This window comes from Scophthalmus maximus, chromosome 6 (assembly GCF_022379125.1).
Source record: "Scophthalmus maximus strain ysfricsl-2021 chromosome 6, ASM2237912v1, whole genome shotgun sequence".
Classification (NCBI taxonomy): Eukaryota; Metazoa; Chordata; class Actinopteri; order Pleuronectiformes; family Scophthalmidae; genus Scophthalmus; species Scophthalmus maximus.
The window spans coordinates 16163724-16182500 of NC_061520.1; the positions used below are offsets into that span (position 1 = coordinate 16163724).

The following is an 18777-nucleotide window of genomic DNA, read 5'->3' on the forward strand; positions in this document are numbered from 1 at the left end:
TTGGAATAACAATTGTCTCATAATCAAACTAGAAAATATTCCGTTCTTTCTCCACAATATAAGAATGTATTAATATCATTATTTTCAAAGTTTAACTACAAGACCCAAGATGTATTTTACTACTATTTTCTTGCTGATGTAAATGCATTTCCTGCTGCATTCTGGAAATTACGCACGCATGCATCGTATTTCATATCAATAAAGAAGAAAAAAACAAAAGCCAGCAAATGGTTTCTGGTAAAACATTTTATATTCTCAGTAAAATCAGAGCCACTTTTCCCTGTGTAGTTTCCTCTGCGGAGCCCCCTCTAGTCGGAGAGTAGGGGAGGCCTCAGCAGCTCTTTGGAGTGTTGGCTGGGTGACAGTACAATAGTCTAACTGTGGCTGATAGGGAAAAGGCACAACTCTGGCAGGCAGACAGACAGGGTCAATGATACAGTTCCATGGCAACCACAACTTCTCAGCTCAGCGTTTATGTGAAGTCGGTCATTTTCCGGTCTCCAATGAAACCAATGTCAGGGAGGAAGGAGGGCATGGCGAAAAATGCTGACCTGCTTCAGTCTGACCTGAACCACTGGTAAACCTTACATTCTTACAATGAGCAATTTGAATTTAATGAGATTAAATAATCATCTTCCATCCATGTTCGGCTCCAAATTTCAACGTTAAAAGAGAGAGAAAAATAAGATCCCAATCATGTAAAAAAAAATGTCATCAAAAGTACAAAAGTACATCATCTCTTCATCTCTTTAAAGTCACTTGAAATCTGGAAGTTCATAAATTGCTCCCTACTCTTTACAGTGTACGTCTTGAAAATGGCTTTGAGAAGAAATGGTAATTTTTGAATTTTTGAAACTGAAATGAAATTAAAACAACAAATACAAACAAAATACATTTAAGTGGCTTAGTGGCATACAATATCTGAAATAAATCTTATTTCATAATTTCGTCCATGTACAAAGTCAAAACAACAATATAGTTTCCAGTGCTTAGGGGGGATAAAATAAACAACAAACTATATTAAAGAAAACAAACACTTCTTTAAATCAAAAAGAAAGAAAAAAAATCAGCTTCAAAGTTTTTTTTCCTACTTTTATCAGTACTGATCATAAGCAATGTCAAATCAAAGCCAAGCTCCGGGTCAACCACAGCCGAGATATAAGTCAGGTGAACCTCGACCTGCCCGGGCCACGGCTGTGACAAGTAGCCAGACCCCAGCAGGCCTGCAGTTTACTGTACCTCTGCTGCTGGCAGCTTCAGTCGACTCCTCAGGGGAGAGACTGAAGCACAGGAGACTTGTTAATGGGCAAACTGCACTGCATGGTGTATGTGTATGTACGTGTGTGAGCAACATAATGCATGTGCGTGCACTGGGTGGGTATGTGCATGTCAGAAACATGCCTGTTTGTGTACCAAAGCGTGTTAATGCATGCGAGTGTGTGTGCTAATGCTGTGATTTTCCAGTGAAGACTACGACTACTGCTGCTGTCAGATGGGATGAACCATCTCTTTCTCTCCCTCTCTCCAGTATGAAACCCTGTCACTCTATCTCTCCTTCGTCTGGGCCTCGAGCACAAGCCCTACAAAGTCACTTAGTGACAGAAACATTAACTGTTTATCTATTGCATTAATAATGGTATCGACTGTACAGAAGCATTTAACGGCATAACTGAACTCGATATTAATTTTAAACCCTGGTCATAACCTCTCACCTATAAAAACATCAGCTGCACAAATCAAAAGGCACAATGATAGGTGTTAGGGCCCTGACACAGTTGAGGTTACCATCTGCTGCTACCTTAAAAAAAAAAAGAAGATCCTGCTCGAGTATTCTGTTACAGTACCTGAGTATATTGTCACCTCACAGATTCAGATGAGACTGTTCTTTGAAGACCATCGAATGGTTTTCTTTCTCTTTTTGCTCTCTGTTCAAAGTCAACACACATTTTGCAGTGTCTGTAAAAAAAAGGCATGACAGTGTAATGTATTACAAAGTGTAGAAACCGAGGGACAGCAGTGTGAGTGTGTGGAAAGCAAATCTCCTGACAAACATCAATATATCTAGAAGAGGGATAGATGCAACAAATGAAAACAAATCCTTGTCAAAGACCAGACACCTGGTGCTCAGGGTGAAAGAAAACGTGGAAAACCAGATTGAGAAACAGAAAAATGTGACTAGACTCCCTCTTCTTAAGATAAATTATGCATGCAGGACCATGAAGCTATTTCCATTTTATTCACTATCGTTCATTCAATCATTTATGGTGACTAGAAGAGGTTGATGTAAAGGGGAAAATAACTTGTCCTCTATCAAGTGAGACAATGCACTCGGTTGTCCTTGTATCTGATAACTTCAATCTAATTAACTTCTGGTTTTTGTCCCTTGTCAATTATGATTCAGAGCTACCTTCATGGAAACAAGGCCAAGTGCACTATATAACTCCTGACCTGGCAGTGTTGGTTCACCTCTTGTAAATGCCGAGTCTGTTGGGCAACGTTTCAAGCTGCTCAGGTTATCTCACACGCTCTTCTGTGTGCATGAGTGTATGTGTGTGTGTGTGTGTGTGCATGCGCAGATGGCTGTACTGTACAGAATGTTTCCCACTGTATGAGAGGTGTGTGCCTTCTTTTGCTTGTACCGTTAACAGATCCTTTGTACCACAACTATCTGAATGTCATTGGTGTAAGTGCGTGTGCAGCAATGTTGTGAGTTGGTGCTGGGTGAATATCATTTGTGATGTCTGGTGGCTAATTTCTTTCTTTTGCGTGTGCTGTTCTTTTGTCAACATTTGTGTTGATGTACTTTCACTTTTACATATTTACTGCACACTTTGTGAAACCTCTGCATGTGCATGAATGTGCTTCTACGAATACATGTGTGTGTAAGTGTGTGCGTGTACGCATGTGTCTACAGTATGTCCCCGTCCTCTATGCTGAAGCTGGATCTGCGGCTGGAGTCAACCGAGGCTTCAGGGGACATTGCGGAGAGCAGTGGGTCTCCGCCCATTGGGGACAAGGGCTCGTCCATCATCAGGAAGCCCAGCTCGCCTCTCCTCCCTTGGCCATCCAGTCCGACCAGGTCGCCCAGCCCCGACATGCCGTCTGAGAAGCCAGGTATGCTATCGCACAAGTCCAGCGACTGGGCATAGTCAAAGGGCTGGGAGCTGCCTACAGCTGGGTACTGGATGGGCGGCTGAGGCTGGAGATGCTGGGGGAGCGGTGGCAGCTGCCTGGGCTGAGCCTGGCCCTGAGCCTGGAGGTGATTTTGTGGGAGGAAGTGGTGCTGGTGGGCCTGGTGCTGAACCTGGTTCCTGGGTAGGTGCTGGGGCTGGTGGTGGGGCTGGTGGTGGCCTTGTATCTGGGGATGAGAAAGCTTCTCTTCTGGGCTCAATTCTTGTTTTATGTAAGGAGCCATCAGGTCAGGCAGGTTCAGGCCAGAGGGAGAGTTGCCGGGCAGGCCATGCAACTGAGCCTGCATCTCCAACTCCTGTAGCGGGCAGAAGGCAACATCATCACTATCAGTGCATTTGCTGTGTTTGTGTGTTTCTGCAAAGCTGTGTGTTTTTGTGATACCTGGATGCGTAACAACAGCTGTTTGTTGGCCATCTCCATCCTTTTGAAGTTGTTTTCCACCTCTCTGCTCCTCTGCACATCCTTCTGCATGCGTTTGATGTAGTCGACAGATGCCCGCAATATAGTGCCTTTGTTCCAGCGCACATCACTATGCACACAGTACACACAAGCAAATTTCGACAAGTAAGTATCTCTCGGTAACTGATTTCACTCAACAGTTTCATCAATGCTGAAAGCAAAGTAAAGCAACTCACAGGTCATTGGTTTTGGGGATCATGGTGCCCAGCTCTTTGATTCGATCATTGATGTTGAATCTCCTCCTCCTTTCAACTATTCAAGAGGAAAGAAAAGAAGATGATTAATAAATTATTAAGGGCAGAGGAGTAAAATGCATGGTAAGGGACAACAACAAAAGTAGATTGTCATGTATGTATAGCATCAACACAGAAAGTAATAGTGACCCAGCATAGGTTGAATTCGGAAGCTGATAGATCGGCTTTGTAGTACGTACAGTATCACAAAGTACAGATCAGTGAAGATTGGAAATATACAGTGTAGGGCAAAAAGGGACACACACACACACACATATACACACACACACACATACATACACACACACACACACACACACACACACACACACACACACACACACACACACACACACACACACACACACACACACACACACACACACACACACACACACACACACACACACACACACACACACACACACACACACACACACACACACACACACACAGTGTGTTACAGGCAATTACACGTAAGTGCCACAACAGCAGAAATGACCAGGTTAACCATCCACCCACTAGTTGCACTATGTCAGCTAAATCAGTGCAGGGATGTGTAAAACTGTTTTTGCAAGCGACAGATTATGGTGTGTGTGTGTGTGTGTGTGTGTGTGTGTGTGTGTGTGTGTGTGTGTTGCATCCACACATTTCTATGGGTTGGTGTTGGAGTGAGAGACAGAAAAATGGTTGCACACTTACTCAGATTGTGGTTGTCTTTTTTCTGTCTCTCCTTGGCCATGGCTCGGGCTTCTGCATCTTTGCAATAACAAAAAGCAATTAACTAATGGCTTCGCTTCGACTGTGCCGCGTCTCAACAGAATATCTTGATTGTTGTTACAAAACGTTGACTTTCGCACCTGACAGTTCTCGTTTGATGGTCAGGTTGGCAGGGCAGGAGTTACTGGTCATACCAATGGCTGGCCCCTTCATCCCAGGACCTGTATAAACATCCAGGTGACTGCTAGACAGAGGGAGCTGGGGACACACATGCACACATGGATGTCAACTTCAGACAACTGCAGTGCACAGATCTCTGTGAAACAAATTAAGCAGTAAGGAGAGGGAAAGAGGGTCTCATCTGAAACCATGTTAGAGCATGAAGAGAGTCATATGATGGGTTTGCTCAATGCTCAGATGCTCAATGAGTTATGCTCTAGTTCTACTCAGCAAAGTGAAAAACCTAAGAACACATCACACAACTTAATCAAAGAAAAAAAGTCAAAACCTAAGTTTGCCTCGTATTAAATCCAAGTTATGTTTCCTACAAGCCTAATTAACAGCTTCACACACCTTGGTGAGAACCTTTATGAAGTCAGTGTTCATGTTTAGTGTGCTGTAAAGAGCAGATAACAGGAGATCATGCAAAAATATCACACCTGAGAATTGCCTGCCAAACACCCAGCAATGATTGACTATCATGTTATCTGCTATCAACTATCTAATCTCTCTTTAGGGCTTGATTCTATCCTCTGCCTTCTCCAGCTCCTGCACTCACACTTGTGCAGAGGTCTCCCAACTCTTGCACTTTAGACGTTGTGTAACTGCTGTGATATAATTTTGTATGGACTCCTAAAACGACATGATTTCCTTTTAATTGTATGGTTTAATGAGCCTGATGATCCTTTTTATGCCTTGTTGCCGACCATGTCGCACTCCCTGAAGCGAGGGCAAATGTGACGCCGCTAATGAGGCCTGAATGATAAAGAACTCAAAGGAAAAGATACGTTATCTGCCAGCTACTGTGTGAGTAGTGAGATCAAACAGTCATTTGTGCACAAAAAATACACACAGAGCTCCGCATTTTGACTTCTGTATGTAAATTATATGCTCTGTTAAAATTCTCAACGCAGAACGCAGAGATAAAGCGTAAGGATTCACCTGTAAGGGGTAAATGGGATTATCATTTATATATTATATTATGATTGAGAGCTGTGTTTGGAACAAAACCATAAGATCTTGGAAGTGAAAAATATATTTGCATATATATTTATATATTGCAAAATAATATCTTTAACTTTCTAGTTGACGTTTAGAACATTGGATTTTCAGACGACCTTCTAAAATACTACGCAAATAATTTGCGTGACAAAGTTAATGTTTTCTAAAGTTCAGCATTAAAAACACGTCTGAGCATTATGATAACTGACAAAATCGTACATTAAAATAATACAAAGCCCCACCCAAACTATTTCCCTGCATCCTCCATGCCTCTGCACTGACCTCCCATGTCCTAGCAGGGTAGCCTGCCTCTCATCATGCCATCTAACTCAATTGAACAAGCAAACATGACTGGAACTCAGTATGGCTCAGTGTAACCATCCATCCATACACCCACCCACCCACCCACCCACCCACACACACACGCACACACACACGCGCGCACACACGCGCGCACACACGCGCGCACACACGTGCACATGCACGCACGCACACTCACACACATTTAAGAGTTGAACTGCTCACTTGTGCCTGGTATTCAGTGGTGTTCCCAGCTCTTACTAAACTTTGAGATTCCAAGAATTCCATGCAGTTTGCCGCTTTAATCCGCATCAGGATTAGCAGGTGAGTTTTACTTACTGGTCTGACAGTTGGGAATAAGGCTCTAAGCATTGTTACCAGTGGGGCACAAAACACTGCTCCACATCAAACTTTACATTGCATCCGTGATATGTTCTCAAACTGTAGCCCTGTGAATGGTTGAGCTGCGGCTGGAGTTTCTATCTCAGTCAAGCTACTGTGCTAGCTCCATGCACACTGATTATCCTCAGGGTTGATCAATCACCTAATGTAATCAATCATTGTGATGTTACACACGCACGCACGCACACACGCACGCACGCACACACACACACACAAGCATATAACACACATGCATACAACATACAGATTAAACCAATCAATCAATCACACAGAGGACATACTAGCTGATAAAAGTTACAAGAGACCCCCTCCACACACACACACACACAATGTTTGTGCCTGGGCTTATAGCAGTATAGACCCCCGCTTGATGCTCAACATGCAGTCAAACCCGTGAAACCATCTTAGTTCCAGTGCAGTAACACACATGCAGACACAAATTAAAAAAACGCTCCAAGAACTAAACCCCCTCCACCCCGCCGCCCCTGCCATGGCTCATCTCATAATCAGAGACCTGAGGCTGGGAGTTAGAGCTGCCACTGCATCCGTCCAATTGTGGTTTACTCTGAACAAAACCCAACTCCTACAACAGTAACCAAAGCTCACATTTAGCAGTACGACAAACAAATAGCAGCACTTTAGAGTCTTACCAGCTGAATCTGTTCTCCTTCAATAACTTCCACAATGGCATATGTCTTACTCATCTCCTTCATCCTCTACTCCTTCCCTCACTGGGTCGCTGCTCTTTCTTCTTCACTTTCAGGCACCAGCAGCACACGGAGCTCTCTCTGACACTGCTGCCCCTGTCCTGGGAGAATGACCTCAGCAGCACAGATCCCGTCTTCCTTCTACCTCTGCTCCCCACCAAACAAGAGTGAACTTTCCCCTAACTGGACTTTCAGCCTGTTTTCCCCTTGCACAAATTGCACTCATCCCCCTTTCCCTCCTCCCTCCTTTGCCACCCCCTCCTTCTCCACCTCCCTCTCTGTCTGAATGTCTTGTAAACAAGTTGAACTCTAACTGCCGGCAGTTTAATTGTTAATTTTCTGAGTTTGTTCCCTCAAACACAAAGTGCTGCACAGTCCTTATCTCACACGTCTTCACTACAGCGTCTAAACATGTCCACCATGGTTAAGGGATGGAATGTTTAGGGTTTAAGTTAATTATACACTTTTTAATGTTTGTATGTATTTGTGTGTATGGGTGCATTAAGACATAACACATTGCTTTCTATAGGGACATGCAATGACAGCCCGACAACCAAGACAGTAATTTTAGAGCAGATAACAAAAGGCTGGCTTGCAACGCTGAACATTTATTACACTCACTGTAGTTTGACAGGACTCAAAGCTGTACGAACTCTATCAGTAACACAAAACTCCTCCATAAAAAATGTGTGACAACGAAAGGGAGGGAGAGAAATTTCAGTGTTCTAGTGTTGTATTGAAGAAAACGGTACAACCCTATATAAACCTACACAAAGCATGCATACATATGCAGTAGTATATTACATTGTGATTTAAAATATAATTTTCCTTAAAACAAGTTGAAATAGCTGCTAATAGGTCCTTACCAATCCAAACTCCAAACATTTCACTCCAGTATTAAACTTTACTGGATGCTGCCATCAGAATATTATTTCACCAGTAGTTTACCAGATGGATTTATATTTTTAACAGTTTTTGGCAAATACAAGCTTTGGCACAAAGCATTCATCTTTTCTAAAACACATACAGCCGCGAATCGATGGTGATGATCAAACTAAAACATATGCCAGGAAAAAGACCCAGTTGGATGGAAATCATATTTGTCCCCCACAAAGGAAAAGTCTCAACTAAAGTCATCCCAAAAATGCACCTTATGGTGCTTTGGCCTTTCTGTTTTCACTCTACTTACTGTGTTGGGCATCTGGATGGGGTCGATGTATGCCTGAATATCATCGTAATTGGACTGCATGCTGATGATGTCATCAATGACCTCATCCATCTGGAAGAAAAAAAAACAGGGCAAGAGTTTTACCTAAAGTATGAGGTTATGGAAAGCTTAATGAATCATAATGTCTGACTTTAAGACAGATGCTAATACACCACACTGAAAACACTGTCACTCCTGAAACCTGATGGCATGTAGGCCTCCACGGGAACTTGCCTTAAGGTGCAGGCACTCAAGAGAAAAGACGACTTTAATGTCACTTAGGCTAAAAGGTAGAGCAATTTTCTCTGACTGTCAGAAGTAAGTGAGTTGGAGTGTTGGAGGGGGAGAGTTGGTCAAAGTCTGTCAGGTTCAAAGGGCTTCAGATTCTGCTGTTTCCATGTCACTTGTTAAAATGTAATTACTGTTGCAAGGTCATAATGAAGCATTTAAATTCCGATGATAGCCGGCGTCAGTTATTGCCAGTTAGTCAACACATTAATTTACACACCTACTGTACGCACAACACACTGACAACAGGGCAGTTACAAATGCTACTCCAGCCAACCAAGAGCAATTAAATCATTATGATACTTTCATAAAATGTGGAAGAAATGTCACATCGGGGGTAATATTCAATCCTCATAATTTTATATAGGAGTGTAATTAAGTCATATTTTAAGGATATTTATTCAATCTGCTTCTTGTAAAATGAACTTTATAACTTGACCCAGAGATTAATGTTTATGCCCAGATCTGCCCAGATCTGCCCAGACATGCAGGCGACTACCTCGTTCTCATGGCTGGAGCTGATGTCGAGCATGGCCATGGGGCTGTTGGGGGCACTGTTGCCAGACATGAGCTGCTCGGTGCGCATGTGTGGGGACTGCAGAGGTGGGGGGGCCGACGCTGAACCCCCCGTGGGTCCCATTTTTGTGGGAGAAGACGGCGGAATCACCCCTGCTACGGTGTGGATCGTCTAATGACAGACAGAGAGAGATAAGAAGTGTAAGATGATGATGGTGTGAATGAATAATAGGATACTGACATAGATAAATGTGCTACATTACTGACATATACACACGCAGTTGATCTAATGAGAGACAAACAAGCACAAGTCAATATGCAATACTGAGACAGGTACCTGCTTGGTGGCACAGGTGGTTGACAGGTATTCTTTCACCTGTTGCCTGCGAGACTGACGGATGTGGTAGTCTGTGGGATTCTCCAGGTGGGTCTGTACCTGTATGGAAGATGGAAGTTTTTTTTTCCCATTATTAATAGTGTAAATTTAATCCAACCAATCCAGACAGTTGTTCTAATACAGTGACTGAAAGCCTTTGACTTATACAGCTCCAATATTACAGGGATTATAATAAGATTGAGCAATTAAAAAATATATATAAATTAAGCTGGGAGATGCAAAAAAACAAAGCAGCTCTTTTGTGAAGTCCATCAATGACATTATATTTCTGGGATTAAAGTAACCATATAAAGTAAATATATAAATGTATATTCTGATATTGCCATTGCTTGAAATCAATGTTTTGCAAATTGTACTTGTATAAGCCCAAAACAAAACTATCAATGGTACCTGTTCATTAATTCCCATCCCAATACACACAGGTCAGTCACCACAATTGCATTTTGAATTATACAAACATTTTTAGTGTGTTTCATAAGCTACTTAGCTCAGTGTAGTTAAAAATTAACATTTACACACAATATATTGAGTATTCAGATGTACACCCGTTTATCCCTGTCCCTTAACCCAGTGTTTGTTGACATGGGCATAGCAGCATTAAGTTGGTAGTAATGCCTACAGAGGTAAAGCCACACTAAACCCTGTGGTGTTGCTACAGAGAGCAATGGCCTGGCCTCATTCCTTCACATCAAAGAGTAAAGCTCAGTAGAGAGCAGTGCTGCTCCCCATTACTACAGAGGAAAGATTCAACTCCTCACCCCTCCAAACACCCAGCCAGACTACACCTAATTAACCACAAACTTTTCAATAACTATAAATTCCATCTTCTTCCTCCTACTTTGTTTGTGCACGTGTTTTTATTTACAACAAATCATGACACTTTGGAGTAAAACACATGATTGGCAGTCAGTTGTCTCAAAAGACAGAGGAGCAAGTATCCAGTCAGAGCTGTTCGACCTATCTGTCCCAGCTCTGTCAGCATTGATGAAGTCCAAAGAAACCCAGCGCAGGAGGTAAGACAGGCTGTGGGCCTGTAAGACAGACAGCTCACTTTATCTACAACATGAAGGGAAAGATACTGACAAGTATCTTAACACTGAGATTTCATAAACAACATTCCACACAATCACCCACACACATGTGCAGAGGAAACTGTCAATGTGTCAAGTTGCCCCACGCAGTTACCGGTGGATACAAACTGTAGATTTATGGTTCTCAATACCATAAAGCAACACACACAAGCACATAATGTGTGTGTATTGCACACACACACACACACACACACACACACACACACACACACACACACACACACACACACACACACACACACACACACACACACACACACACACACACACACACACACACACCATTAAAGATAAGGACCCACAGAGGCATCTTTGGAATCAGGCAAAATGTCACTTCAGCATTATCTGTCCCAGCCTGAGTCAGACTATCTATCGTTCCTGTCTATCCGATCACAAAACATGTCAGACCTCTCTAATCTCCGGTCTTCTTCCCTCTTCTGTCTTCCTACCTCCATGCTGCTCCACCGCATTTTTCTCTCTTTGCATTTTTCAAATCTGAGTCTGATTGGTCCCTTTTGTTACAGTGCTGCTGTGGGCAAGAATATGACATCCTGTGAACGTCTCTGCTGCGCCCTTCTTTTCTGTCTCATTCTCAGTAGTAACATGTATACAAAAGTGCTGCTGCCCTTTGTCCTTTTCAAACCCCACTTAACCAACATCTTCTGTCTCTTCAACCCATCTTCTCAATGAAATTGGTTTGGCGCTTTGTCTTTGTGTTGCTGTTGCATTTTGACTTTAAGTGGGTCACAGAAATGTCACCCAATTAATTTTATATAATATATATAGTAGAATGATAGAGGGGACTGTGTGTTCTTCCTTGTCAATAGATGGCAGATCGGTCATGAATTTAAAAAGCACTGTATTCACACACCAACCTGAAACTATAATTGAATCAAGAGCTCAGTACATAAACAGACATACCAATTGTACTATCATTTTTCAGTTTTTCATTTATCAAGCAAAAATGACAACCATTCCCTGGGTCCAGCTTCTGAAATCCAAGCATTTGCTGCTTTTTCACATCATCGGAAATTCCATATCATTATTGACAAACAGAGACAAAATTGTGATGGTATTTTCCCCATTTTGTGCAATTTTATTGGTTAATTGAACTATTGGTTGGATAAAAAAAATCTGTAGTCAAATTAAATAGAGATGAATTGAAAAACATCCACGGTGTCCCTACTGACCTTAAGAATTTCCACGGGGACCTGCATGCTTTGGTAATGCTGTGGGGTGCTAATGGCCGGGGTGGGCGCAGGTGGCCCGGCCATGCGCTGCTGCATGTAAGACTGCAGGACTGCATTCTGCTGCTGCTGCCGCTCGCGCTGCTCCTCTTGCTGCAGCTGGTCCCGCATCAGCTGGACACAGACAGACACACAGACAGACACACAGACACAGACACACACACACACACACACACACACACACACACACACACACACACACACACACACACACACACACACACACACACACACACACACACACACACACACACACACACACACAGGAAAGCTCATTAAACCAACTGGTGTCTCACAGATCTATTAAATCACCTTGTAAGAACAGTGTGTACAGTGCATCAAAACATGCGAGGGCCAATGCATGGCCAAATTTATCTGTGGAAAGAATGGCTGTCAAAAGATGCCCTTCAAATAAACGGCCCGACCATATGCTGACCAGAATAAATTGCTCTCCAGTTTCCACTCAGTCAAAAAACACTGTAAACACTAAAAAGCTAATAAGCTGCTAGCATGTATTTATATTGGCAGTCACAGCGTATATGTGTTGTACCTGCATCCGCAGCCCGATGCGTGAGGCCATTGCTGGGGGGCGAGGGGGCAGGGGAGGGCGAGCCGGCGTCAATGCACCGCAGTCCAGCCCGAGAGGTAGAGGAAGCTGTGGAGGAGAAAATTATGGAGAAGAAAAAAAGTGAGTGAAGAACAACCTGGGGCAAAAAACAAGCGAAAAACAGAGGGAAGAATTGCAAATAGTTACATCTGATTGTTGCAAATAGTAATCTTCTCTTTCAGATTTCTACAGTTATTCCTACAAAAGAAGATTACAGATCAACAGTGGATGTCGTGTGAACACGTTTACCTCCACACATACTCACCTAAACGCCTGATTCAGTGTTCATTTGTTAATGGGAGCACTAGTGATATGAAGAGAGATGGGTGTGTTAACAGTAAAGTGGAAAGTCAAAGTAATCTCAGCGTCCTATTTCCCATTTCAAGATAACAATCATCATCCACTTGTGCCCCTCCATTAACAGGTACGGCCAAAACATTTATCTTAAAGCACCACTGGGCAAGTTGGATTCATCACCTGTCTACCAATCACATGCACTTGGTGTTTCTACTGGATCAAAGTTACAGAGTTAACATTTTAACAAATTGTAAAAAAAAAAAAAAAAAAAAGACTGTTTGTCAGGTGTATATGCCTGAGAGCATTCACTACAAATTTTACACTTTTTTAAATTTGTATCTAGAGGAATGTAAAGATCAGAAACAAAACACAAACACACAAATTCTCAGGGTAGAAAATATGGTCAACATCATGATATGAAAAACTCATCTGGTAAACACTGTCCATCAACTTTGACTGTTAAATCATGTCTTTACACACCAAAACCAACATGTATTGCCAGATTATACATATAACAAGAATTAGCAAACAACAGTTCTATTAGTCTAATAGGTCTATATGTGTCAATAATGATTCATCATCCTCATCAAATGAGGTTTATTTAAGATGAATTCCCAAAATCTCACAACACATGATTCTGCTTTAATGTTTAAACAATCCTTTTAAATCCACCTTTACTTTACAAACAGATAATCTGACAATTATTTAAGGACCTGCACTTTTAAACTATTTTTCTATTTTCTATTTTTAAGTTGAGTAAGGAGACCACTCAAAAGAACAGAGGGGAAAAGCCCAATAATCCACTGTAGCCAAATAGTGGCCATGCATTCAGTTATAAATTACCACACCACTTAATAGGAATGACTGTGCGTAGTGTAGCCAAGGGCCTGACACAGCAATTAAACCAAAGCAGAATAAAATCAACACTCTGTCACTCTGAAATTATCTGTTAAGTGGTGCCAAATCTACTCTCATAGTGGAATCAGGGTAGTGGGTATAAGGATGTAACAATTACTTGCCCTCAATTCTGTTCCTCCAAGAAGTGGCAAATTGAGGAACACTTCCTTGAAGGTGGAGAGGTCATGTGAGAGTCATGTGAGAGTCATGTGTTCATGTTGTTCTTGAGCGATCATGTGCGTGTAAAAACCATGGGGAACACCCGTCACCCCTATAAACCATCTCCTCTTTTCTCTCACGTATACACACAAGCACACTCACAAACATGCAGGCATACACAAACCCAGTGGGGAGTCCCAGGACTGATAGTTCCCCTTCCACAATGACTTGTCCAAGTGTGTCCATCCCCTGCATGACTAAGCCCGTTCACAAAAGGTGAGATTGGGAACATGTGGGTCTTGGTTCTACTCTATTCTAATGTCTAATGCTGATTTGATGTGAGATGAGACACAGTGAAGCAGTGACAGAGACATCCATCAAAATCAGATTCCTCCAGAAACATTGTCTGTATATGGTCATAAAGAGAGAGAGAGAGAGAGATAGAGAGAAAAAGAGACAGAGACAGGGAGAGAGAGAGAGAGAAAAGCTCATTGTGTGTGAGGTACAATAAGAAGGGCAGCTCCTATTGAGAAGGACTGAAGCCGCCTGTTGTCCAAAGTGTACATTTCAGCACCCGAGGGAGCACACACTGCCCGCTTTGTGCCCATTGGACGGCCCACATGAAAAACACACACCCAGGCAGAGACGCACATAAAAAACACACACAATTCGACGCAAACGTGTACCCACAACTTGGACTCAAGGAAAGGCTCAGACACAACAGCGCTATCCTCTAAAACCCATAACAACCGATGCAGGTGGAACAGCTGCTAACATCTGGAGCTTTAGAGGAAGGCCCCTCCTGGAGTGGTAGTAGTGACTGTGTCTTTCACATAGACAAACAAACAAGTGTGTGCACACACATACACACAGTCGTGGCATGCACAGTGTATTTATAGAGTCTGACAAATGGGGTGATTACATCGGCAAACTGAATCGGCAACATAGGAATGCCAGCGAGAGAAGGATGCGGGCTGTGCTGCACAGACTGTAAAGTCCTTTGAGGTAACATATTTTGGCTGTATAAATTAAAATAGCATTGACTTGACTTCCACCATAGTGTAGCCAATCAAATTAAGCTCCACTGTACTGGTCTAAGAAAATTCTTGTAGCGTGACAGTTCATACAATGCTTATTCAACAATCCTGAACTTCAGATTCAGATCTTAAAATGCTACACCGAGTCACAACACCTCTCCAACTTATCCATGGCTACTACTCCATAACACAACAACAGCACAGAGTTAAGGACAATATTTGGTTGGTTAACTGACAAATCAAGACTGAAACACAGGTGTTTTTCAAAGAACAACACATAAAGTCAGCAACACAATTCACAAATTCCACTTCATGTGGCATTGTTACAATCCAGCTCTCAGACATAGGCTTTAAAAAACTCTAAATATGGGTAAAGAAATTCCAAATTAATCTGTTTAGGTAAAGAATGTATGCAAATAAAGATTGCTCACTTGATTTTAAATGCCTTTGTAAATCCCCTAATTCTGTAAAACGAAACTGTAAATGACACAAGATTACGGATGTATCTGTTTACATAACACTACCTAACATCTCAACACATCTAGTATGTATCATATAGCCTTTAGCTGTGACTAAGCCACGATGATACATAATATACATATACTACGACACATGCGTTCACACCGACAGGATATCACTTCCTGATATCATATGGTGACACACTGCTACCAGGCAGCATGATCTCCCTCGTTTGCCTTCCTAGCATCCACTGGGATGAGCGGGCATCTGTGACGCAGTAGGAGCACACAGCGGCCATTGTGTGTCCAACGCTGTGATGTCACAGCCCCTTCACTTCAAATACTGACAGCCAGTGGGAGGATGCAGCGCGGAGGAAGCCCGGGCCAGAGGTCAACTCTGGATTGAGCCGCGGATTAGTCACATACATGCTAACATTATGCACACAATACACAGATGTGTGCAAAACATACATATACATACATACTGTGCACCAAACGTGAAGTGTGATACATACATTCATTATCACAAACACACACAAGTATATACACACACACAGTGTGGGGCCATGGCACCTGTTGCCAGGGACAAGGTGTTAATTTCAAGGGTGGGTAAGTGCCAAGGAAAGCCTTTTTGACTAACATTTAAATGTGTATACATACACACATACACTCAGGTACGCTCGAATAAAAATGCACATGTGAAATTATCACATGCAGATACAGCGGCACAAAATGTGACACTGCATCGTGCACTTCAGCAGCCTTTCCATCACCGCACTGAGACATTCACACCCTTTTCACATTAAGTTATCTGTCGGTCTGCTCTAATGACTAAAATAAACCCCCTGCTCTCTGTTCTCCTTTTCAGGAACACACAGTTCCCCTGAGGGATGGTGTGTGTGCTTTTTTGTGTTTTGTGTGCATGTGTGTGTGTGTGTGTGTGTGTATGTGGGTAGGTGGGAATGAGAGGGAGCAGTGCACATACAGTAAAGGGTACATTTGCATGAGCATTACTGCTCTATAGCGTCTGTTGGCTTTTGAGTAGAACATGTAAACAGACCTAGAGTATCAATATTCCTAAACCACCACCACCACCACACACTCTAAACGAGGAAGGTTGGTGGGATTAGGTGTCAGGGCTGGCATGGCAAGTATGGGGTCCTTACCCCTTCCTCTTTGGTCACACACACAAACAAACACACGGCAGTATTTTTTAGTGAACTGCACTCTTCTTCATGCATATGCAGACTGACAGACAGACAGTCAGATCATGTTCAAACACTCAGGACTGGAATTCTATTGGGTCAGTTTCTGCCTGAGATATAAAACCCTTTCTGTTACCACCTCATATCTGTGAAGATTACAGCAGATACTAGGGATTTAGTTACAGCATACAGGGGTTTGTATGCACACTCAAGGGGGTGAGCTCACTTTAGGATCCTAGAAATAGACAGACATTTTCTATTTCTATTTGGGTTTCACTTTCTACAGCAGCATATGTAAGGCAGATAAATGCACACAGACGCATGTACGATTACCTGTTTGAGAGGAAAAGAATTCGCAAAGATGAATACACGATGGTTATGTTGTTGACTACATGTCTGGGTGCCAGAGAAAGTGGATGGCAATCTGCATGTAGAGGTCACGGAGCAGAGATGGATGAAGAGAGGCGTTGATGGTGCAAAAGATGAAAGAAACAAACAAAGACAGACAGACATAAAAGAGAGAAAAGGGGAAAAAGGATTAGTTTGGTTACAAAATGTACAACTGTAAAAACTGACAGATGAATGTGAAGCTGTAACATTAAATGTGTGGCTGTGGAAAATCAACAGAGGAGAAGCAGAGTGTTCAGGAGGAAGAAGCAGCAGGTGTGCAACACAATGAAGAACTTAGAATAGAGACACATTTCCAAGGCGGAAGCAAAGGAAGCAACAGACCATGGCTAGATGCACTGAAGGAGGATATTTCTAAACTGTTTCAGTTTAGAAATATCCGACTACATAAGAGACATATTAGATTCAGTTGTTCAGTTCTGTTTACTCATAAAGCACATTTCAAAGTAGATCTTTAGTATCTTGGCCATGCAGTTTGCAAAGAGGGCTTATATCCTGTTAAAACTGTTTTAACACATCCAATTTTCAAACCGGTTCAAGCCGGTAAAGGTTCAAGCATGATCTCATACACTTACAATACAAAGACTAATTGAGTTGTGCATTGACTGCACACAAGTAAAATGTTCAAAATACTGTTTCCTCTCCCTTGTGATATACATGTTATAATGGTTGATGTTAAGTGTCTTAGTCTCCAAGTAAACTTGAGGTGGACAAAAAACTTTGTAATGTCTTTGGACATAAATTACCATTGAAAACCATTTCTGCCCAGTAACCAAGCTAGCCGAAGGTCATCTGAATGAATCACATTGTGTATGATTCACAACGCCTGTCACCTTCTAAACACAGCCTAAATATAGCTGACCAAGAGAGACCCTTGGTCAGAATGAATCTGTCAACTCAGCCCCACTCTCCTCGGGTTGCTGTTTTACAGCTGATATGGAATCAGCGAAGAAAGGACTACAATGGTTCATCAGCACAAACACATGTTCAGCCATATCTAATTGTTTAAGTGAGTCACAGTGATCTCAACACAATGAGATCCAGGAAAGACAATAGACTAGCATCATCAGTATTTACCACAATGCATCACTTCCCCTTTCCTTCCATCGATTTTCACAACTCCTACTTTTGGCAGCGGTGAAGCAACTTCCTCTGCAGGCAACCCAGGGAAAGAGAAGAAGCTGTTTTTCATACCACAATCTCTGGGACTGAAGCATGTTCCGGCTTCAGGCGTAAACCTTTGCTGGTGTCTCACAGACAATACAGGGAACATTTTCAAGGAAATCTCCCAAACGAAGCAAATGTTTTCACCATTTCAATTTCTTAGGTTGGTTCTTTTTGGCAAACAAACAAACTGTTGTATTTCACGTAGTAACTTTCATTGTCTCCCCACCAGACTGCCACACAATCAGTACCTTCTCTGTGCCTCCACTTCAGTGTTCAGTGGTGAATCAGCAGGTATGTGTGAAGCTCAGACTGACAAGTGTCCAACAGCCAGGAAGTGAGAGACACTTACTGACGCATATAAGACAGCTTGTATGAACTTGTTTTCTTACCAGCAACTCTCCAACTATCCCAAAGACATCATAGTGTATCCAAGAGATATCTGCTCCTCCACGTGTTGGTACTCACACTCACTCACACACACACACACACACGCACACACACACACGCACACACACACACACTCTCTCTCTCTGACAGAGACAGACAGCTGTTTACTGGCTGG

General features: G+C 42.5%; 1 protein-coding gene across 7 annotated transcripts in view; it reads right to left on the reverse strand.

Annotated features, from left to right (window-relative positions):
- Positions 1-228: 228 nt before the first annotated feature.
- Positions 229-18777, reverse strand: part of tfeb (transcription factor EB) — a 27833-nt gene continuing 9284 nt past the window's right edge. The window contains exons 1-12 of one of the 7 annotated variants that reach the window (XM_035631258.2): positions 18605-18777; positions 16974-17064; positions 12531-12635; positions 11924-12094; positions 9583-9681; positions 9229-9417; positions 8424-8513; positions 4745-4862; positions 4587-4643; positions 3828-3903; positions 3574-3730; positions 229-3487 (exon numbers count right to left, since the gene is read on the reverse strand). The exon at positions 18605-18777 is cut by the window's right edge and continues 42 nt beyond it. In XM_035631258.2, coding sequence (XP_035487151.1) covers positions 2909-3487; positions 3574-3730; positions 3828-3903; positions 4587-4643; positions 4745-4862; positions 8424-8513; positions 9229-9417; positions 9583-9681; positions 11924-12094; positions 12531-12560 — 1566 coding nt within the window. In that variant the 5' untranslated portion in view covers positions 12561-12635; positions 16974-17064; positions 18605-18777 and the 3' untranslated portion in view covers positions 229-2908. Of the gene's footprint in view, positions 3488-3573; positions 3731-3827; positions 3904-4586; positions 4644-4744; positions 4863-8423; positions 8514-9228; positions 9418-9582; positions 9682-11923; positions 12095-12530; positions 12636-16973; positions 17065-18604 lie in introns of those variants that run through there. The other 6 variants (XM_035631260.2, XM_035631257.2, XM_035631255.2 and 3 more) reach the window with 6 other exon arrangements.